The sequence below is a fragment of the Hoplias malabaricus genome, chromosome 6, assembly GCF_029633855.1.
Source record: "Hoplias malabaricus isolate fHopMal1 chromosome 6, fHopMal1.hap1, whole genome shotgun sequence".
NCBI classification, from domain to species: domain Eukaryota; kingdom Metazoa; phylum Chordata; class Actinopteri; order Characiformes; family Erythrinidae; genus Hoplias; species Hoplias malabaricus.
The window spans coordinates 48577788-48601896 of record NC_089805.1 but is presented as its reverse complement, the minus strand read 5'-3'; the positions used below and the strand labels follow the sequence as shown (position 1 = coordinate 48601896).

Below are 24109 nucleotides of genomic sequence, written 5' to 3'. Positions count from 1 at the left end.
ATATTTTTCAATGATGACCCCTGACATGAGTGAGGTGTTTACAATGTGCAGTATGTCTGGTGATATAGTGTGAAACACATTCTTTAAAAAAATTGTTGGTAGTGTGTTGAGACTGCAGGTGGATGGTTTAAGGTTTAAGACTGTGTCAATTAAAATTTCATCGTTAACATTACTGAACTCATCACAAGGTGATGAAGAGGGTGCAGGCCCAGTGTTGTATATGAATGTACTGTGGCAAATGTCAAGAAAATATCAAAGATCAATTAGTATTTAAACAACAAGTAATTACATATTTGAGTAGCCCAATGTCTTTAGAAAATAAAACAACATATGGAATATGGCTTATATTATATCTCAAAATTACTGTTTAAATGTAACAGACAAGAAGCACAGACATGCAACGCAAGATGAGCGTGTCATGTAAATGTCTGTAATGGTGGGGAGAGAAACACTGATGATCTTTTTTGCTGTCCTCACTATCTGCAGGGACTTGCAATCCAATATGGTGCAATTCCCAAACCAAGCAGTGATGCAGATTCTCAGGATGCTCTTGATGGTTCCTCTGTAGAATATGGTGAGGATGGGAGGTGGGAGATGTGCCTTCATCAGTCTTCACAGAAAGTAGAGACGCTGCTGGGCTTTCTTGGCTATGTTGGTGGTATTGAGGGACCAGGGGAGATCCTCTGCCAGGTCAACTCCAAGGAAATTGGTACTCTTGACAATCTCCACAGCGGAGCCATCAATATGTAGTGGAGAGTGATCATGCCTTGTCCTTCTGAAGTCAACCACCATCTCTTTGGTCTTCTCTACTTTCAGAGACAGGTTGTTGGTTCTACACCAGTCTGTTAACCATTGACCTTTCTCTCTGTATGCTGACATTTCCTTCTTGCTGACAAGACCCACCACACTCGGGTCATCTGCAAACTTGATGATGTGATTCGAGCTGTGCATTTCTGTACAGTTGTAAGTCAGTAAAGTGAACAGCAGTGGACTCAACACCCAGTGCTCAGCAAGTCTCCCAGTCAGGAAGTCCAGGATATAATTGCACAGAAGTGTTCAGGCCCAGCAGGTTCAACTTTCCGATTAGGTGCTGAGGAATGATTGTGTTGAATGCTGAACTGAAGTCTATGAACAGCATTCAAACATATGCGTCCTTATTGTCTTGGTGGGTGAGCGCCAGGTGAAGGATGATGGATATGGCATCGTCCACTGAGCGGCTGGGATGGTATGCAAACTGCAGGTCTTGATGTGCCTCATGACAAGCCTCTCAAAGCACTTCATGATGATGGGTGTGAGTGCAACAGAATGGTAGTCATTGAGGCAGGACACAGAGGATTCTTTGACATGAGTATGATGGTGGTTGCCTTGAGACACTTTGGGATTGTGGCACAATGTTGAAGATATCAGTGAAGACATCTGCCAACTGGTCTGCACATTCCCTGAGCACTATACAAGGAATGTTATCTGGTCCAGCAGCTTTCTGTGGGTTAACTCTGCATAGAGTTTTTCTCACTTCAGCTGCTGTAATTCACAACACCAGTTCGTTGGGAGGAGGGATGATCTTCCTGAAGACAGAAGTCATTCAACCTATCTGTAAGGGAGGCATCACTGTCATAGACAGGTGGTGTTGTCCTGTAGTTGGTCATGGCTTAGATGCCCTGCCACATATGCTGTGTGTTCCCACTGTCCTTGAAGTTGCCGTGGATGCGTGCTTTGCTTCTCTGATGGCCCGGGACAGTTTGGCCCTTAGGGCTGCTTTGTCTCCTGCTTTGAAGGCAGAGTCTCAAGCCTTCAGCAGAGCATGCACCTCTGCATTCATCCATGGCTTCTGGTTGGGACTTGTTGTGATGTTCTTGGAGATAGTCACATCATCTATGCACTTGAAAATGTAGCAGGTCACAGATGACATGTACTCCTCTAAGTCTGTAGTGTTGCTGTAGGTTACAGCGTCCCTAAATAATTGCCAGTCAAGTGCTCAAAACAGTGCTGAAGAGCAGAGATAGCTCTTGCTGGTGAGGTTCTCACCTGCTTTAGAACTGGTTTTGATCGTCTGACAAGTGGTCTGTGTGCTGGAATTAACTTAACAGAAATGTGATCTGAATATCTGAGGTGGGGGCGAGGCTCTGCCTGGTACTCACTCGAAATGTTCTTGTAAACAAAGTCCAGCGTGTTCGCCCCTCTTGTTTACATGTTGGTGGAATTTAGGGAGAACTGACTTCATTCACATGTGTGATTCACATGGCTGAAATCTCCAGCAATAATAAACAGTCCATCAGGGGTATGTTCTGTAGTCCACTAATAGTGCTGTACAGTTCACAGAGCGCATCTTTAGCATAAGCGGTGGGTGGAATGTAAACAATGATGATCGGTACTGTAGTGAAAGCCTGTGGTAAGTAAAAAGGTCTGCATCTGGTTATCATAAACTCCACTAGAGGTGAGCAGTAACTAGAGACTAGTACAGAGTTCTTTCACCATTTCGTGTTGATATAAACACAAAGTCCTCCACCGCTCGTCGTACCGCACAGGGCTGAGTTTCTGTCAGCTCAAAACGAGGCAAGTCCATCTAACGGAATGGCGGCATCTGGAACTCTGTCGCTCAGTCACGTCTCCATACAAACAAAGACGCAGCAGTCTCTAGATTCCTGTCATATAGTTCTCTGAAGTCGGATGTAGTCCAGTGTATTCTCCAGGGAGCAGAAGTTTGAGAGAAGGATGGATGGGAGGGCTGGTTGGGTTGGCTTTGTTGTTAGCCTAGCACGAACTCCAGCCCGCTTGACGCATCTCTGTAGTCTCACACATCGCTTCTGGTGCCCCCTCTGTCCCCGAGGTCTGGAGGCCTTGTTGCCTTAGTAGGCTGAGACTGTGTAGCTTCTCCCGTAGCTCTTCATTTACGGTGTTATTTGATAGATTCCAATAGTGTAACAGTGTCTTATGGTCGTATACATGGACACTGGTTGTTCTTGTGTCCATGTGCCGAGGAAATTATAAATAAACAAAAAACACCATTTGTGTCCAGAGTGACCACTGCAACAACAAAAAAAACTTGTGGAGTATAACATAACTGTATGTTTCATAATCAGAATGCAGCTGAAATTACTAGTTGTGTCTACCTGTATTTACCAATTTACAATGTGTATGTAGTAGTATTCCTTGAGAGAGCTAGAGAGATACACTGTGGTAACTGAACCTGAATCAGTAATCCGGTACTCCATATGTGATGTATGTGTAACACTTGGTGTGTTTGCTGTCTCTTGTAGATTTGTTGGCTGTAATCTGTCTGAACAGTCCACCACTTCTTTGACTGCAGTTCTACAATCAGAAGTCTGCTCTCTGAGAGAACTGGACCTCAGTAACAATGACCTGCAGGATTCAGGAGTGGAGAACATCTCTGCTGGACTGAAGAATCCACACTGTAAACTTAAGAAACTCAGGTCAATATTAAATATTATTTAATGTATTTATGGGTGTCATGGTGGCGCATCAGGTAGTGCTGCACTCACACAGCTCCAGGGTCCTGGGGTTGTGGGATCGCGCCCCACTCTGGGGGATTGTCTATGAGGAGTTTGGTGTGTTCTCCCCATGTCCACATGGGTTTCCTCCGGTTGCTACGGTTTCCTCCCATGCTCCAAAAACACATATTGGTAGGTGGATTGACAACTCAAAAGTGTCCAAAGGTGTGAGTGTGTGAGTGAATGTGTGAGTGTGTGTTGCCCTGTGAAGGACTCATGCCCACTCCAGGGTGTGTTCCCACCTTGCGCCCAATGGTTCCGGGTAGGCTTCGGACCCACCATGACCCTGAACTGGATAAGCGATTATAGACATGTGTATATATATATATATATATATATATATATATATATATATATATATATATATATATATATGAACATAATGTATAATCTATGTTTCTATTTTCATGCATACAATTCAGTTAAATAATGGTTCACTAGGGCTTTTATAACCTGCTGTATTTATTCTCCCTTTGCAGACTTGCTGTGTGTAAACTTTATTATCAGTCCTGTGCTACACTAAAGTCAGTTTTAGAATCAGAAACCTGCTCTCTGAGAGAACTGGACCTCAGTAGCAATGACCTGCAGGATTCAGGAGTGGAGATGATCTCTCAAGGACTGAAGAGTCCATGCTGTAAACTGGAGAAACTCAGGTAAACTGTTCAGCTGTTATACTTAGTGCTTTTCTGATATTCCTTTAATATCAAAACACAAAGAAACTAATGTAAATATCTTGTGGATTTATTATTGAGTGTAAAAACAGTGGTTCATTTTTCACAGATGGAAATATATTTTACTAAGCTATTGTAAATAAAATTTACAAAAATGAGTCTGTACTGAGGCTGTAGCTTTTTCAGATTTTTTATATTCCCAGTTTTTAATTGATACTTTCTGGATTGAGTGGTCAGTGTGGGTGTACCACATACAGAAGCAAAGAGAGCATGAGATAATAAAAGAAAATAATGTCTGGACAATTTAGTTTTGATTTTTCCCTCTCCTTCTGTGCCTTTTTTTACTGTATTTGTGTATTTCATTTTTACACATTTGGGACCAAAGGCCATTTATGTTGGATTTTTTTGGTTGATTACTGGTAGAAATGTCAGAAAAACTGTCACTGTGGTCCATGAATATCAGGCACAGGAGTGGAGATAAGGGTTAAGATTAGGTTAGATAAGGCACAGCCCTGACGGAGTCCAATGCCCACATTGAACAAACTTGAATTACTGCCGAAGATATGAACAGAACTCAAACTCTGAGAGTACAATGACTGTACGGTTTGCTGGAGTGACTCTGGCATCCCATACTCCCAGTGCACCTCCCACAGAATCTCTCAGGGAACATGGTCTTCTCCAAATGCACAAAAGCATGTGTAGAGTGGAGTAGGTTCCAAAATCCTAGGTTCGACTATCTGATGGATTCTCCTTTCTAGCACCTTGGCATAGACTTTCCCAGGGAGGCTGAGAAGTGTGATGCCACAATAACTGGCACACTTTCTCCGGTCCCCTTTTTTAAAAATAGGAACCACCACCCCTGTTTGCCAATCCAAAGGCACGGTTTGTGAGGTCCATGCAATATTGTATAGGTGTGTCATCCAAGACAGCCCCACAGTATAGAGTGCCTTCAGTAACTCTGGGCGAATCTCATCCACTCCTCTAGCTTTGCCACTGCAAAGCTTTTTCACCACTTCAGTCAAGGAAATGGAATCCGACACCCCAGACTGAGCATCCTTTCACCATCCTTACTGAGCACAGCCTGGACAGTGTACCCCCTCCCCTCCTGAACTGTCAGAGTGTTTTCCAGAACCTCTTTGAGGCCGCCTGCAAGTCATTCTCCATGGCATCTCCAAACTCCTCCCATGCTATGGATTTTGCTTCAGCAACTGCCTCAGCTGCAGCCTTTTTCGCCTGCCGGTACCCATCCGCAGAATCAGAAGTTCCCCGAGCTGCCAAGCCCAAAAAGCCTCCTTTTTACACTTGACAGCTTCCCTCACCCCTGGTGTCCACCAACGGGTTCTTGGGTTGCTGCCATAACAGGCACTGACAAGCTTTTGACCACAGCTATATGCAGCCGCTTCCACTTATGCTCGAACATGGTGTTCCTTATGGGCAAACCATGACTAGCACAGAAGTGACTAGCACTTTCCCCCTGAGTGAAGTTACACTCCACATACAAAGAACCAGTTTCCGCTGACCAGTTCCATGACGCCAGGGGCCCGTTCACCCCCGCTCTGTGCCTGGTGGGATTTTGTGAGTTGTGAGCCTACACTGGATCTTGTGTGGTAAACCTCCCACGCTGCCACCTGGGTTATGTGGGATGCCTGGCCACCAGGCGCTCAATGGCGAAAACTACCCCAGGGCCTGGCTCCAGGGGTAGGTCCCAGTAAGTCTCTCCTGGGCAGGGTACACTTAGTTCTAACTGTTGTACTCATAGGGATGCTTCTGAACTGAAACATTTACATAGCTGCAAATAGATGAATGAAAGGGGTTTGTGAGTCCACAAATAAACTTTATAAAATGTCTTTACTAAACTAGATAGAGGAATAGAATTAGGCTGAGTAAATTGAACTTCCTTTATTGATTGTGATGACAGACATTCTAGCATGATAAGGGATGACATGTCTGGAATTAAAGTAAAAATGACACAGAGTTGATCATCGCGCCAGCAGAAATCAAATAAAAAAAAAAAAATATATATATATATATATATATATGGCGCTTGTTGCAACTGATGTCAAAATCAGCTTTACATAATTAGTATCAGAACAGATCTTTTGAATCAAATCCCAGTTTGAGCAAGCTGAAGGCGACAATGGCAAGGATAAACTCCCTCGAGGCTGGAGGGAGAAATCTTGGGAGGAACCAAGACTTGCAAAGGGGAGCCATCCTCCTCTGATCAAACTACTGATATAAATTTAAAGTATCACCAGCTAAGTGTCATTATGCTACAGTGTAATAATAATAATAATAATAATAATAATAACTTTTCCAGTGGGCGGCACGGTGGCGCAGCAGGTAGTGTCGCAGTCACACAGCTCCAGGGGCCTGGAGCTTGTGGGTTCGATTCCCGCTCCGGGTGACTGTCTGTGAGGAGTTGGTGTGTTCTCCCCGTGTCCGCGTGGGTTTCCTCCGGGTGCTCCAGTTTTCTCCCACAGTCCAAAAACACACATTGGTAGGTGGATTGGTGACTCAAAAGTGTCCGTAGGTGTGAGTGTGTGAGTGAATGTGTGTGTGTGTCTGTGTTGCCCTGTGAAGGACTGGCGCCCCCTCCAGGGTGTATTCCCGCCTTGCGCCCAATGATTCCAGGTAGACTCTGGACCCACCGTGACCCTGAATTGGATAAGCGGTTACAGATAATGAATGAATGAATTAACTTTTCCAGTGGCATGGAGGGAATTGCAAAATGGAAATGTGATCTAGAGGGATGACAGGTGAGGCGAAATAAGAAGCCCCAAAAGAGACAAATTCCGGAAGGTGCTGAGGAGCTTAAGCATGATGGCAAGGTAGAAAGCTGACTCAAGGATGGCAGAGATGCCCAAATGGCAAAAAGCAGGTGCCAGAGGAGAGGCAGCACGTGAGAGGGTGAATTGAAATGAGGTGGCATCGGGTGCCTGAAGTGCCAGGTAGGGGGCTGGTCAGAGAGGGGTTTGGCATGATGGTTCTGTGGAGGGGTGCGAGATAGAAAGTTAGAGGCATGGAGTGGTGGCTGCCGCAGGGGTAGAGGGTGGGATGACAAAAGGGAGGAGGTTGGAATGATGAGGGGAGGAGGTTGAGATTATGAGAAGAGATAGATGGAGAGAGGAGAGGAAAGGGAGGTGTTGGATGATAACGGGAAGAGGGTGTGATGATGAAGGAATGGGAAGGGGTGGGATGATAAAGGGAAGAGGTAGGATGATAAGTAGAGGCAGAAAGAGAGGAGGAAGGTGGGATAAGACAGGAGAGAACAAAAGGAGCAGAGAGGGGCTGTGTCTAAACCGGTGCAATGCTGTCAATCAAGGCAATGATCCAAGGGAAGAAGGTGCAGATTCAGAATGAATGCGTAAACGTGCTGCCTGCTTTCCACTCCAATATTTTCAAAATGTGACCATCTTGGCGAGCACTATAAGTGCCCTGGTAATGTGCATAAATATGGCAGATTCCAAGCCATTTTCTAATACAGCTTAAAAATATTAATTTCAAAAGCAGCCCTCTAAGGCACCAACTTGTGAGACAGCATAGACAAAAAGACTTTGAGGCCTTCCAGCTCAGACACAACCAGGAAGAGTAATAGGATTAGGAATGCTCCAGCAGGCATGTTGAGTTGGGAGAGAAGATCTCTTGACATCATCGCGTTGCTGCACAGGGGCTCTGTACACTGACAGTGAGAGACGAGGAGGGTTCCTCTCGTTAGCTGAATGAGTGAAGTGGGGACGTTGTTTCGGAGCACGCTACTGGAATGCTGAGGCTGTTCCACCAGATAAAGAGGAAATGGGAGGCCCAAAGCCGCATTAGAGGCTGAGATAGAAGTGGGGTTTCACTCGGGCTGCTGCTCATAGCAGTAGAAGCCAGGTCTTCACTGCAGAGCTTGTAGCCATTGGAGCAGTGGAGAAGCAGGCATGACAATGGCAGATTCGTGTTCCCTAAACATGAGGTGGTCCCTAAGCTGTTTTCGCCAGAGAAAGAGGAAATGGGAGGCTCAAAGCAGTGGTGGCGGTGGAGATAGAAGTGGGGTTTCACTCTGGACGCTGCTCGTAGTGGTAGGAGAAGCTGGGTCTGCGCTGTAGAGCCTTTAGATGTTGGAACATTGGGAAAGCAGCAATGACAGAGGAGTGCCAGATTCATGCCAAAATGCAGATTCGCATTCCCCAAGTACAAGGAAGTCCCGTAGCAGTGTACCTCGTATCCGTGCACTGGTGTAGGAAGCAGATGCGGGGGTTTACTCAGTAGCCAGTTGCAGTGGTAGGAGAATTAGAAGAGAGTAGAAAGACCAGAACGCACCAAAGCGGAAAGCACTTGTGAAAACGACCGAACAAAGCCCCAAATATAAGGCAGTCCCGTAGCTGTTTAACTGGAGAAGGGGTCAAGGAGGACAGTGGGCTTGATGGCAGCCGAACACGGCTCCAATCTGAGGCAGACAATCAGCAGAAATGAACAGAGCAGAGAGCCAACATTGCAAAGCAGTCAAGTCAAGGTCTGTCCCATGAGCCAAATGCAGCAAGTTTATCCAATGTGGAAATTACATGACTTTGCAGGAGATATACAGGTGCTGGTCATAAAATTAGAATATCATGAAAAAGTTGATTTATTTCAGTAATTCCTTTCACGCATGTCTCCCACGACTCCATATCCCAGAATGCATCAGACAGTCACATGATTCTACACCGTTCTCACTCACTGGAATTCTAATCATGCACACCTGTTTATCCCATTATATAAACCTCACTCACTTGCCAGCCCATGCCGAGTATTGCCATGATTCATTTCCGCATACAAAGCGTTTTCTAGAAACCTGACTATTCTGAATTCCTGTTGCCTACCTCCCGCTCATCTTTCGGTTCTTGTTTTTGTCTTGCTTCTTTGGATTTGTTGTTATTCTCTGGTTCTTGGACTCTGCCTGTTTTTTGACTACTCTTTTGGCTCTTCTCTAAGGTACTGTTTGTTCCTGGTATTCAACCCTTGCTTGTTTTGTCTTCTTTTGATTGAGATTAATAAACTCTTTTTGACTGCAAACTGCAAGTGTCTGCTTTCTGTCCAGCCGTGACAATTCCCTTCCAAAAGTGAAACTTGTATATTACATGCATTCATTACACACAGACTGATATATTTCAAGTGTTTATTCCTTTTAATTTGATGAATATAACAGACAACTAATGAAAACCCCAAATTCAGTATCTAAGAAAATTAGAATGTTGTGGAAAGGTTCAATATTGAAGACACCTGGTGCCACACTCTAATCAGCTAATTAACTCAATACCTGCAAAGGCCTTTAAATGGTCTCTCAGTCTAGTTCTGTAGGCTACACAATCATGGGGAAGACTGCTGACTTGACAGTTGCCCAAAAGATGACCATTGACACCTTACACAAGCAGAGCAAGACACAAAAAGTCATTGCTAAAGAGGCCGGCTGTTGACAGAGCTATGTGTCCAAGCACATTATTAGAGAGGTGAAGGGAAGGAAAAGATGTGGTAGAAAAAAGTGTACAAGCAAAAGGGATAACCGCACTCTGGAGAGGATTGTGAAACAAAACCGACTCAAAAATGTGGGGGAGATTCACAAAGACTGGACTGCAGCTGTCACTGGACTGCAGAGTCAGTGCTTCAAGAACCACCACACACAGATGTAAGACATGGGTTTCAGCTGTTCGATTTCTTGTGTCAAGCCACTCTTGAACAAGAGACAGCGTCAGAAGCGTCTCACCTGGGCTAAAGAAAAAGGACTGGACTGCTGCTGAGTGGTCCAAAGTTATGTTTTCTGATGAAAGTAAATTTTGCATTTCCTTTGGAAATCAAGATCCCAGAGTCTGGAGGAAGAGAGAAGAGGCACAGAATCCACGTTGCTTGAGGTCCAGTGTAAAGTCTCCACAGTCAGTGATGGTTTGGGGTGCCATGTCATCTGCTGGTGTTGGTCCACTGTGTTTTCTGAGGTCCAAGGTCAACGCAGCCATCTACCAGTTAGTTTTAGAGCACTTCATGCCTCCTGCTGCTCACCAAATTTATGGAGATGGAGATTTCATTTTCCATCAGGACTTGGCACCTGCACACACAGCAACCTGGGCTCTCATAACACCTGAACAGTGCCACAGACTGACTGCTGCAGTAATTCAGGCAAAAGGAGCCCTGACTAAGTATTGAGTGCTGTACATGTTCATACTTTTCAGTTGGCCAGCATTTCTAAAAATCCATTTTTTGTGTTGGTCTTAAGTAATATTTTAATTTTCTGAGATACTGAATTTGGGGTTTTCATTAGTTGTCAGTTATAATCATCAAATTAAAAGAAATAAACACTTATCAGTCAATATCAGTCTGTGTGTAATGAATGAGCATAATATACATGTTTCACTTTTTGAATAGAATTACTGAATAAATCAACTTTCATGATATTCTAATTTTATGGCCAGCACCTGTATAGGGCTGAGGGGAGGAGTTTGGTCATTGCCTTACTCCCAAAATTATGTTATTACATAACTTCACGTATGTGCACTGTACAATGAAGGTCATCAACTAGCATCAATCAACTGGACCACCCACTCTGTGCTTCGTCTTAACTTCAAAGAGACGGGAGAGGACAGACCTGGTGGATTTGTCTGGATTCTGTTTGCATTCTGTGATTCTTCTTGGGTCATGTTGAATGGGATACCTACCTTTTGATATGCTCATATATCCAAGCTAGATGCGCTATGTAGGCTTGGCCCAACTCTGTTCTCTGTGGTTGAATGTCTGCTCCAGATATAAAATCTCCCTGCTCTCTGGTCCAGTCAACTCCCATCCAGACGGCTAACACTCTTCACAGTCCATGTGTACAGGGCGGGCCATTTATATGGATACACCTTAATAAAATGAGAATGGTTAGTGATATTTACTTCCTGTTTGTGGCACATTAATCAATGGGAAGAGGGTCATGTGACATCAAACTTATTGGGAATTTCACAAGAAAAACAATGGTGTGGTTTAATTGGTTGTAATGTAGCTTTATTCTTTCATGAGTTATTTACAAGTTTCTGACCAGTTATAAAATGTGTTCAAAGTGCTGCCCATTGTGTTGGATTGTCAATGCAACTCTCTTCTCCCACTCTTCACACACTGATAGCAACACCCCAGGAGCACAGGCTAGCACAGGCTTCCAGTATCCATAGTTATAAATGGCCCACCCTGTACTTGGACGAAAGGTCTGACAGAACTGTTTGAGGCACTTACAGAATTCCTCTCCACCATGGTTAGTTTTGATTTGGCTATATTTAGTGCTAGAGTGAGATTAGTGTGGAGAGCCAGAGGAAAAACAACTTCCGAGTTATTACACTCCTCCATAATGATGAACTTGTAACTCCACAACCTTTTATCAGGGAGAGAAACATTAATTACTAAAAGCTAAACAAGTAAGTTCTCAGCCTGGATTTGAAGATTGAGACTGTCTGAATCCTGAACCTTATCTGGAAGTGTATGGGTTGAGGCAAGGGTGAGGTCTCTTCCGGCCACCAGGGGGATGCCTTGAATCATGCACACTACTAATTAGGCGTGACTCTCATCAGCTGTGCAAGGGCTATATAAACCCTGGGATCCATTCACTCTGTGCTGGGTCTTTGCTAAACCATGAGCAAAGCTCCCTGCTTGTAATTTGGTATCTGAGGACTGAGAGCCTGTTGGCTACACCTCCTTTTTTTTCTCTGTGAAGGTGCCTGTGGTTACACAGCCCCTCTCTTTTGAGTTTCTCTCTCTCTGTGTGTGTCTGACTTTGTTATTTATCCCTCAACAGATAAAAGAGGAAAAGTTGTATTTAAAAGAAAAGTTTCACCAAGCACTTAGTCACCTAGTTTTATTTTGGGAAGTTATTGAATTCTCCCCAGTATATTGGGGTTGCCATCCTCCCCATGGCATTCTTTGTTCTCCTTTTCCTGCCATTTGTGATGCTCGGCATGGTGTCTTACTGTTTTCTTCACTCGTTTATTTTCCACCTGTTTTTTGGGAGCGCATTTGCTGTGCAACTCTGCTGCACTAAGGGTCAGTTTTAGTAGCTTCTATTGTGGCTTATTGGCTCAGCTGTGGTGGGTTTGTCTTGCATGCCAACAGCCTGGGTTTGAATCCCACTGTTTATTTTGGATTTTTATATAACCTTTTCTAGTTGTTCACAAGGTCCCATCACCATTACTGGTTTTTTTTTACCCTGCTGACCTGGGTTTGGGTCCCGCTCAGAGTGGGCCCCCATTACAGAAAGACCCAGCAGAACATATGAACTTGGATCAGATTAGGGTTGCTCTGACCACTCAAGGGGCAACCATTGGTTGCCATGATCAGACCCTGCAGCAAATACTTGCCCAGTTGCAGGGCCTGACTCAATTATTAACACAACCAAGTCCTCTTGTACAACCAGTTGCAGCACCCCCTCCTGCATTTAGTTAGGGGGCTATCAAAACTGCTGCATCAGAGGCAGAACAAGTACTGCCTATGCAACACTCTGAGCCATCACTTCCTGCCCCAGAGCGTTATGCGGGTGAGGCAGGAAGTTGCAGTGGGATCTTTCTCCAGTGTTCATGTGCCTCTGCTGACATGTTTGCTGCAGATCTAAGATGGACTTTTGACCACCCAGTTACAGGAGGGGAGCCTCCCTTATCTTGAAATTACGTCAGGGGAAAAAGAGCGATTACGCCATGTAATTTCATACTTTGGTGGCTGGGAGTCGGTCAAAAGGTGCAGCACTCACGGCTGCCTTCCACCAAGGCCTAAAAGAAGAGCTCAAAGATGAATTGATCCACAGAGATCCTGTTGACTGCCTTGATGATTTGATTGACTTAGTGCTCCGCATTGACAATCACATCCAAGGGAGACAAAGGGTAAGAAGATCAGAGGTCAATAGAAGCTCTTATGGGGGTCTGGCTACACGTAGCCCCACTGCTGTGCCAGACAAGCAGGGAGACACTGGACCCCAACCAATGCACTTAGGTCACACCTTCCTTTCCTGCTTTGATGCTTGTGTTGCAATGGGTGCTCACCGAATTTCAGCTTCTATCAGGGGTTACAATAACACCCCCAACCCCTCTATGTCACGCCCTCGTCCTGTCATGTCTGTTTTCCCCACCATGTGCTCTCTTAGCACATGGCTCTGTTTGTTGTTGTCCATGTCTCCGCCCATGTCCCGCCTTTGTTCCGCCCCCTCGTTATCTGTCTCGTTATCTGCGTCTCGTCTGTGTTATGTATTTAAGTTCCCTTATCGCACTTGCTGTTTGTCGGTCATTTGTTTCACTCCCCAAGTCACGTTGGTCCGCGTCCATTTTTGCCGTGTCATGTTACCCAGTCTGGTCTGTCTGTCTGTCTCAGTCGTTTCCTGTGTCATGTTATTAAGTCTGTCTGTTGTGTTTTCTCTAGCCCCCTGTGTTAAGTTTCATATTTAGCACTGTGTTTGTTTAGTGTTAGGTACCTGTGTTTAGTTAGCTTTCTAGGTCTTTGTGAAGTATCTCTGTCAAGGTCTTTAGTCTGTCTGTTTTTCCTGTTTGCTTTAGTTCTCCGTTTTAGGTTTAGTCTGTCTAGCTCTTTGTATTTTAATTTAGTCTGCTTACCTCCCTTTGTCTGTCTCTGTTAGCTCCCTGTGTGTTATCTCTCTGTTAAAGTTTTTGTTTTGTTAATAAAGTATGTGTTTTAGTGTGTGCGTCTGCCTCCGTCAGTCCACCCTCCGTGATCCTGACACTCTAACCAAGACGGCAACACAATTACTAAAAATTCTAGTTTCTCCCGCCCCAGAGAGCCTCAACTGAATGCGGGGAGATGGCACAGAAGAAGTAGCAAGATTTATGCACTTTATGAAATACAATTATATAAAAAAATTGTTAGCTGATAGCATCGATAAATCCTTCACAAGTGTAAGGGGGGGAAAAAAAACAAGAATGAATTCAAATCACAATGAATGGCAATTGTACGGGCTAAATCCAATCCCACCATGCCACAGTAATAAACAAAAATAAATAATCACCCCACACACAGTGACAACGATGGGGAAAAATAAATAATAATAAACTACAAAAAGAGTACAAGACAAAAATAAATTTAAAAAATAAACACTCCACTACACACTATAATTATTGTGGTTTAGCTCAAATATTGCCACAGTGGACAGAGCAATAAAAAAAATAAAATAATAACCAATAAAGAAAATTAAAAATATCCAAAAGAAAAACCTTGTGAATATTTTACCCAATACCATCCATTAACCAACTTTCTAACAATATAATGTTAAAAAACAATAGGCAAATATAAATACTTCTGAAGAAAGAAAAAAAAAACAAGAAATATACTATTCCAATTGCAGGGGAAGCACAGCATTCAGCTTTTAATAAATCAAATCAAATGCTGCAGCCCCCTCTCTCACGCTGCTTAAAAAAATAATAAAACAAGATAAAATAAAAAATCCAAGGAAGGAAAACAGTGGCTGGTACAGGGTGATCTGCATGTATCTTGGTAGCATGGACATGCATACATGTCAATAACCAAGACTACACAATACTCCACTGGTTATGAGGTTCAATTTGGTACAGCTGTCTCTCTAACTGCATCTCGTGTACATGTTCCAATCAAGTCCTTCCCAGTGTAATCAGCTGACTGCAATATGTTTGTTGCCCCCAGTAATAGCACGCACATGTAGTGACTTTCAGCACACCCCGCACTTTTATGGCTCCCAAGGATTACTCAACAATATCACGTCCCCAGCTGTAAAAGCTTGTGCTGCAAGTGTCCGCCATGCCAAAACGAACGCGACTGGACAGGACAGTACATATAGACACCTCCCCTGCAAATTAACACATGTCATCCAAGATCTGCTTCCACCAAGCAGGCCCAGACACAAAGGCACCCCCAGCGCCCCCCACAAGAAAAATAAATAAGTTAAAATAGTGCAATAAAAGGAAATACATACTGACTAGTTCCTAAAGATCTGAGAGCTCTGCTCGGCTCATGTAGCATCTTGGTAGCAGATTTGATAAATACGCTGGTCCTACACCATTAAGACATTTATAGACAAGCAATAACACCTTAAAGCATATTCTGTAACAGACTGGTATCCAGTGTAAGGATTTGATTCTCCAAGTGAGAACTCTGGCAGCTGCATTTTTAATCAGCTGAAGCTGTTTAATGGTCTTTTTTGGAAGTCCAGTTAAGAGACCATTACAGTAATCAATCATGCTAGAAATAAAAACATGGATAAGTTTCTCCAGGTCTTGTTTAATCAGAAAATCTCTAATCTTACTGATGTTCTTAAGATGGTAAAATGCTGATCTAGTAACCACTTTAATATGATTACTAAAACTGAGATCTGAGTCCATTAATACACCAAGGTTGTGAGCCAGTTCTTTAGATTTGAGCGCTCTGGTGTCCAGATACACATCCAATTTTTGTCTCTTTGTTGTTCCCAAATAGAATAATGTCTGTTTTATCTTTATTCAGCTGCAGAAACTTGTGTCCCATCCAGTTAGTGATGTGTTCAAGGCACTTTTATAATGAGTCAACTGGACCAGAGTCATTTCGGGACAGGGCCATGTAAATCTGAGTATCATCTGCATAGCTGTGATAGGAATAGCCCATAGTCTTGTAGAATCTGGCCAAGAGGAAGCATATATAAATTAAATAAAAGTGTACCAAGAATAGAACCTGTGGGACACCACAGGTCACTGGCATGTTCTCTGAAATATTATTTTCTATTTCTACAGAGTATTTCCTGCCTTGCAGGTTTGAAGTGAACCACTGTAGGGCTGTTCCTGAGTGTCCAACCCAGTTTGCAAGTCTATCTATAAGAATCTTATGGTCAATGGTATCAAAGGCAGCACTAAGGTCAAGATGTAATAGAATAGATACCTTTCCAGCCTCCGTATTTAAATGAATGTCATGAATTACCTTAATTAAAGCAGTCTCAGTGCTGTGATTAACGCAAAACCCGAACTGGAATTTGTCTAGGCTGCAGGTTTAAGGACAAGGAGTTAGCGAATTACCTTAAAACTGTTTTCTCAATGATTTTGCCACTGAATGGTAAATTAGAAATTGGTCTGTAGTTACTTATCTGAGATGATTCTAAATTTTTCTTTTTTAGAAGAGGCTTTACAACTGCAGTTTTTAGTGAGCTCGGAAAGACCCCCAAGATAAGTGAGGTGTTTAAATATGGAGTAAGTCTGCTGCTATAGTGTGAAAGACACTCTTTAAAAATTTGGTTGGTAGTGTGTCAAGACTGCAAGTGGATGGTTTGAGATGACTGATTATATCAATTAAAAGTTCATTTACTAGCATAGACCACGCCCAGAGAAGCGTCGGAGAGGGGGGTGAACTCAGAAGGTTGGGGATGGAGTTTGAGGTGGCTCGGAGGCGTGTGCTTAAAAGCCGTGCCCCCCCCCCCCCCCACCCCCCAAAGGGCTTAAAGTGGTCAGAATGAGAAAAGGGGGGAGATGAGGTGGTGGTGGGTGCGATGTTCGACACAGGGATGGAGTGAGAGTGAAGGGGTATAAATAGAGCTGAGGATATGTAATTGGGGCGTGGTCTAGCTCCCAAAACTATGTCACTCAGAAGGTTTAGGCTGGAGTTCGAGGTGGCTCGGAGGCATGTGTGTAAAAGCCATGCCCACAAAAATTAGACGGTTGCCAATCGTTCATGGGCCGCGAGCAGATCGTGGGCGTGGGTACGGATGTATCTGTGGTAGGCTTGTGAGGACCAGCGGCCAAGGACTTGGACGGTGTGGTCGGGAATTCCTTGGTGGGAGGCTGAGGAAGCCGCACCGATCCTAAAGGAGTAAGCGGAGAAGTAAGCGGGATTGAAACCACTGAGAGAAAGGATGCGACGGAGATGGAGGTGGTTTGGAAGTCAAAGCATGGAAACGGAATGTTATGAAGTTGATGGAAAGGTCTGAAGGTTAGAGAGTCGGTCCAGTATGTAGAGAGGGTGTTGGGTGCTACAGCCTGGAGGATGAGGTCTTGCGAGATGATTGAAAGATGGCGGAGCCGGGATGAAGTGGGAAGATGATTTCTGAAAATGGAGGCGTCTGCGTGGGATGAAGGTCCGATTGAGGTGCCAATGCTCTGAATCTCTGAAACGAGAGAGTGAATCAGCTATTGGATTGGAATGGCCAGGGATGTGAGTAGCTTTTAAAATGAATTGGTGCATAACTGAATGCCAAACAAGACGGCGGAGAAAGAACATGAGTGGCAGTGACTTTGAACGCCCTTTATTAATTATGTTTACAACTGATGCGTTGTCTGAATGAATGATAATGGCGCGACGGGCCCATTCGTGCCCCCAAAGAATGGCAGCAGCCACGAAGGGGTACAACTCACGCAACAGAATTGAGTCGCCTGTGTCAGTTGAGAAGGAAGAGAGTTCTGAGTGGCACTGGGATGCGCACCAGTGACCATCGCAGTAGCTGCCGAAACCTGTAGAAGGAGCGGCATCCGTAAATATGGAGGGGTCTTCGGGATTGGAAAGAGCATCATTGTAGAAGAATGAGATGCCATTTCAGTGGCGAAGGAGGAGGAGCCAGAAGTTCAGCTCGGATTTACATGCGGGGTCTAGGTTAACAACTTGGAACAGAGAGGAGACAGAAGAGGCGAGATTAAGGAGGCGTGAAACGAAAGCACGACCTTGGGGTATAATTCGCATGGTGAAGTTGAGGTGACCCAACAGAGAGAGGAGCTGATGCTTATTGTAACTAGCTTGAGTAAGAAAGTCAGAGAGGAACTGGATAATGCAGTCTTTTTCCTGTGGGAGGGATGCTTGGAATAGGACGGAGTCCAGAATGATGCTAAGGAACTCGAGTGAAGTAGTGGGACCGAGGGTTTTCTCTGCTGAGAGGGGAATACCTAGGAGGCTGAAGGTGGAGTAAAGTTGGGTAATGCAGTGCGCTGGTGGGGAGGAATGGATGTCGAGCAACAGGAAGTCGTCGAGGAGGTGGATGACATAGGGCAGGTGATAGACGTTGTCTGCCTTGGCCAACCAGGCGCTGTGTCCTATGATTTTGATGAGTGCAAAAGCGTCCTCGACGCGAGTATAGGAGAGGGAAAAATCCATGCTGGGGATAAGACTATTGATGGACAGCACGGAGGAGCCAAGGGGAGCTGAGAGGTCTATTATGAGGCGTTTTTTGCCTGAATACTTTTGGGTGGTGATACCGATGGGGTTGATGCGGAAGGAAGGCGTGGAGAAGGGGCCGATCATGAAACCATCTGAGACCTCCTTGTCTAGAAGTGACGAAATGACGTCAGGTTTGGCTTCGGCTGATAGCGGAGAACGGAGAAGGAGGAGTTGGGCAGGACTACCAGACCGGGAGAAAAGCCGAAGAGAAGGCCATCGAGAAGGAAACAGGTGAAAGTGGAGTCGGGATGACGGGAGAGGCAGGTGGCGAATTCCAGCACGTTGATGGGAGTGGAAAGGAACTGAAGCAGTCGGCTGCTGCTGAGTCTAGGTGGTCTGAAGGGACAGCTGGGTCGGGCGTGAGCCAGGCCACAGTATGTGCAGATGTGCAGGAATCTGCATGAGGGTGCGAAACATCCACCTGAGTTAAAGTTGTTGCAAATCATTTAGCAGTTGAGGTAGGACAGGCATCGTCCGTGACTATAGTGAGAGCTGGAAATTGTAACGCATGGTGCGATGGTGGCTGTGGATGAAGCGGGGTCGATGGCGGTAGCAGCAATGGGAGTTTGTGAGAGAAGTGAACATGATGCGGCGGGATGGGATGGGTTGCCGCACACGTCGAACGAAAGGGCGATGCGACCTGCAAAGATGGGGCAGTACAGTTCTAGATCCAGAGCACCCTAGTAGCACGCGATGTTCCATTGCTGCAGGTGGTCAGCGGCCCAGGCAGAGAATTCCTGATGGTATTCATAAAAGGCAGAACCCCCAAAGCGAACGGCGAGATTGAGGATGATGGATAAGTAATCGTCAAGTTCCTGCCGACGGGTTGGAATGGCAGAGCAGAGAATGTCGCGGTAAATGGAGAAAGCCAGCGCGAATTCTGGAACCGTCAGGATCTTTGATGGTTGCGGTTCGGCAGCCTTGAGTGTAAAAGAAAGGTCCCCTATGTCGATTGTGCAAGGGGCCACAGGGGCTGAAGAAGGGCGTAGTAAGGCTGAAAGGTCGATGTCTGCACCTTGCAAGATCCTTTCTCTGAGACTGGGGGGCACGAGAGGTGGATTGAAAAGCCGAGCATTGGGAGGGAGTGGAGCCGAGGGAACTGAAGCCAAGGAGAAGGACGTGTCCTGAAGCCGATGCATGGGGAGCTGGGACGGTTCAGCAGCAGCACCTGTAGGCAGAGAGAGTGAGAGAAGGTGAGGGGCCTGAGAAGGTGCAGCCGGAAATGGAAATGGTTGGGATGACGAAATAGGGTAGGGGTGGGATGAATGAGGAGCAGGGGATGGATGAATAGGGATGGGATGAAGGGGGAGGGGGTCAAAATGTCGAGAAAGCAGGAAGAAAAGGGAAAGCAGGTAGAGTAGAAGGAGGGAGGGAGAGAGAGAGAATCTGAAACAAAAGTGGCAGGGAGGGGAGGAGAAAGTTGAGAAAACATGGAAACCCGGGAAGGGGCGGGTCCGGGTAGATGAGGCTGGGCCTGGGCCAGAGCTGAAGTCGGGGGGGTCGGGGCAGCGACGGCTGCCATGCGACCAGAGGCGTAGTAGTAGCAGGCAGGCTTGGACCTGAGGCATGGATTGAAGGGCCCGATGGTATGACGGAGTCTGCAGGGTCCGAGGCTGGGATCGCTGGATCGGGAGGTAAAGTGGAAGCTCCAGGGGGCAGCCAGCGAGGGCGGCCTCTGCAGCGAGGAGGCGGAACCGGCATGTCGTGATCGAGAGTGGTGGGCTGGGCTGCAGTGGGCCTGGGGCCAGTGGAGGAAGCCTGGAGTAGCGAAAATAGTGTTTTCTTGTTGGCTGAGCCAACATAGTGTTTTCTTGTTGGACCGGGGGATGCGGAAAATAATTCGTAATCGGAGGCGACGAGAGCGATGTCCATGGTGGCAGAAAAAGCCGGATAGGTGAGAGACAAAACGCAATGCAATGTTGTTCGTCACGGGGATGGAGTGAGAGTGAAGGGGTATAAATAGAGCTGCGGAGAGATAATTGGGGCATGGTCTAGCTCCCAAAACTACGTCACGTGGTGACTTCACTTATTAACAGTACTGAATTCTGACATTTTAACTAAGAAGTCTTTATGAGGTGATGGAGAGAGTACAGACTCATTGTTGGATATAGATCTAATCTACATTAATCGCTACTAATCGCTTGTCTGATATTCTTATAGTGTTAAAAAAGAATGCAAACTCATTACATTTCTCAGTTGATACTAATTCAGGGGTCATTGGTTTGGGTGAGTTAGTAAGTCTCTCCACCATAGCGAAGAGGATTTTTCTGTTGTTGATGATGCTAGAGACATAGGATTGTTGTGTTTTGCGTATTGTCTTGTTGCATATGTTACTCATGAAATGTTTAGCTGTGCAGTCTTTTATAATCCTTTTCTTGACACAAACACTTCTGTCTCTGATGACTGGAGAGGCCCACATATCAAAGAACACACAGTAGTGATCTGAAAATGCTTCATCCTTCACAGTGGCTGATATGTTAATACTCTTTGAGATAACGACATCCAGCATGTGACCATGACAATGTGCACTCCCTGTAACATGCTGTGAAAGGCTAAAAGATGGTATGTAGTTCCTTGGCAAAACAGTCCTTGGGCTTGTCAATATGTACAGTGGCTTGCAAAAGTATTCATACCCCTTGAACTTCTTCAGATTTTGTCACCTTTACAACCACAAACTTATATATATATTTAAATTTATACTTAAGTATATTTTATTGAAATTTTACATGATAGACCAACACAACTTAGCACATTAATTGTGAAGTGGAACAAAAATGATACATGGTTTTCAAATTTATATCAAATAAAAATCTGAAACATGTACACGTGCAAATGTATTCAGCCCCCTTTACTCTTATTCATAACACTTAGTTAATAGAGTCTAGCTGTGAGTAATTTAGTCTCAGTATAAATACACCTGTTCTGTGAAGGCATCAGTGGTTTGTTAGAGAACATTAGTGAACAAACAGTGTCATGAAGACCAAGGAACTCATCAGACAGGTCAGAGATAAAGTTGTGTATTAGTTTAAAGCAGGGTTAGTATTCCATGGTCCAGAAACACATGTTGGCAGGTGGATTGGTGAAAGTTTCCATAGGTGTGAGTGTGTTTTTCACCCTGTGAAAGACCGGTGCCCCCTCCAGGGTGTATTCCCGCCTTGTGCCCAGTGATTCCGAGTAGGCTCTGGACCCACCACGACCCTGAATTGGAAAAGCGGTTACAGAGAATGGATGAAGGAATACTTTTGCAAGCCACTGTATGTTAAAGTCACCAGCAATAACAAAATGGTCAGTTGAAATAAAAGACATTTTCTGTAAATTCATCAATAAAATTACTCAACAAAAAAACTTCGGAGGCCTGTAGACAATTACTAGTGATATCTGTGGTGCCTCTTTCAGAACTGCACAGAGGTACTCGAATGTTGTGAAGTCACCAAATGATAACTGCTTACACTGAAAATAACCATGGAACAGAGCAGCTAGACCTCCACCTTTTCTACTGGCACAAGATGCATTTAAAAAATGAGCCGACTCCATTAAGACAGTTGGAGCACTACATTCATTTAGCCAAGTCTCAGTTTAAAGTATAAAATCAAGCCCATGTGCTGTAATAAAATCATTAAATAAATGTGATTTGTTTTGTGAGAGGTCTGATATTTAAAAGAGCTAACTTTGTACAGGCACCCAAGGTCCAAGCTTGTTTGGAATACATGTTACTGCTGACATCATCACAGCAGCAGCCAGGACCCAAAAAACATCACTTTTCCTCGCACTTTTCTGCTGACCTGTGAGGTGCTCTAGGTGGTGATGGAGCATAATTTTTCTTAGGGGACAGTCTGGGGGACTGCAGTGGGGATGTGGCAGTAGATGAGGGTGGAGTAGAAGCTGGGTTGGTTCTTTTATGCACCTGAGGGCTGGCTGACTGGGAGAGAGACAGCCTTGTCCCAGCCATTACCAACTTCTCCATGGCTGCTGGGAAGTTCAGGTGGGGGTGTTCCTCAGCACAACCCTTGCATGGGGATAATTTGACACACGTCTCCAAGCCTTGAGACATGTGTCCAAGGTAGGCAACTTTCTTGATGCTGGATTGGCCAAGAAGTTAGCTCTGCCGCTGGAGGAACCCCTTCAAATTGCTGTCATTGATAGCCTGGTGTAGTAACCCATGAGACCCACCCTATAACATTACAGGGTGGCCCTCACACGGAACAGACTGTGTTGTTCATTATTTGAGCCCCTGACTTGCAACTGATTTTGGGCTACCCCTGGCTTCAAATGCACAATACCTATATAGACTGGCTTATCCAATTGAGTCTATCTTGGGGTCAGGCTTGTCGGGCCTCCTGTTTGCAGCTGCCCAAACCATGACTTGAGACAGGAAGCAATCCTGCAGGTCCGGACTTATCTCAAGTTCCTTGAGAATACTGGGATCTTGAGGAGGTCTTCAGCAAACAGAAGGCTCAACGTTTGCCTCTCCACTGGCCAAATGATATGCTCATAAAGCTCCTCCTGGGCACTTCTCCCCCCTAGAGGCCTCTTATTCTCCCTTTTGGGGCCTGAATGTCAGGCAATGGAAGATTATATACAACAGGCTCTAGCCCTTGGGTTCATCCGGTCATCACCTTCCCTGGCTGGGACAGGGTTTTTCTTTGTTGGAAAGAAAGATGGTGGGTTATGCCCAGGTATAGACTATAGAGGCCTCACCAAATAACTGTCAAAGATAGATATCCCCTGCCCCTTATGACCTCGGCATTTGAGGTGCTGCAGCAGGCCTCCATTTTTACTAAACTGGACCTGTGCAGCGCCTACAACTTGGTAAGGATTTGAGAGGGAGATGAGTGGAAGATGGCATTCATCACTCCTTCTGGGCACTATAAAAAACTTGTAATTCTATTTGGGTTGATGAATGCTTCTGCCGTCTTCCAACGATACATCAACGAGGTGCTACGGGAGGCCTTTGACAGATATGTGTTCGTCTACTTGGATGACATTCTAATATACAGGGTTATGTACTCTGGGAAGGTGCCTGTGGTTACACAGCACTTTTCTTTCGAGTCTCTCTCTCTCTCTCTCTCTCTCTCTCTCTTTGTCTTTGTTATTTGTCTCAAGACCCTTTATCCCTCAACAGATAAAAGGAGAAAAGTTGTATTTAAAAGAAAAGTTTCACCAAGGATTTTAAAATCACCTAGATTTATTTTGGGAAGTTATTTAATTCTCCCCATTTTTTCAGGGTTTGCTATCCTTCCCATGGTGTTCTTTGTCCTCCTTTCCTGCCATTTGGTGTGGTGTCTTACTGTTTTATTTACTCGTTTATTTTCCACCTGTTTTTAGGAATGTGTTTGCTGTGCAACTCTGCCACACCAAGAGTCAGTTTTACTAGCTTCTCTTATTGCAGTTGAATTTCAGCAGAAATTAGTGTTCACCATAGTGCAAAAGTCAGTCCTGAGTTGAGTCTTGTCTTGTCTCAATCTGTGTTAGTGGCTGTTTTTGCTGAAGAATGTGTCAGTGGAGGAACATGTGGATGTTTGTGTTGTCCTGAATGTTTGGTAGTGGAATACACCGACTTGCTTAGGGTGGTGTTGGTTTCATTGGGGAGGGCCCAGGTTTCCAGAGTGTGGGGCTAACTGTCCTCCTGAGAGTGAAAACAAGGCCATGCAGCAAAACAGAGCAGTTTGTGACTTTCTCTCTCCTAAGGACACCATAATTCCACTATACATTTACATTGAAATTAATCATTTGCTGCTATATGAATGTGTAAAATCTGGAATAGTTCACCATTAAATAAACACAAAACTAGAGAAATTAAAACTCTAGAAATAATTT

At 44.9% G+C, this 24109-nt stretch overlaps 1 protein-coding gene across 1 annotated transcript in view; it reads left to right on the top strand.

Moving 5' to 3' along the window:
* LOC136700267 (uncharacterized) overlaps window positions 1-24109 on the top strand; it is an 86579-nt gene that overhangs the window by 44456 nt on the left and 18014 nt on the right. The window contains exons 14-15 of the mRNA XM_066675546.1: window positions 3258-3431; window positions 3989-4162. Of these exons, the coding sequence (XP_066531643.1) occupies window positions 3258-3431; window positions 3989-4162 (348 nt within the window). The remainder of the gene's footprint in view (window positions 1-3257; window positions 3432-3988; window positions 4163-24109) is intronic.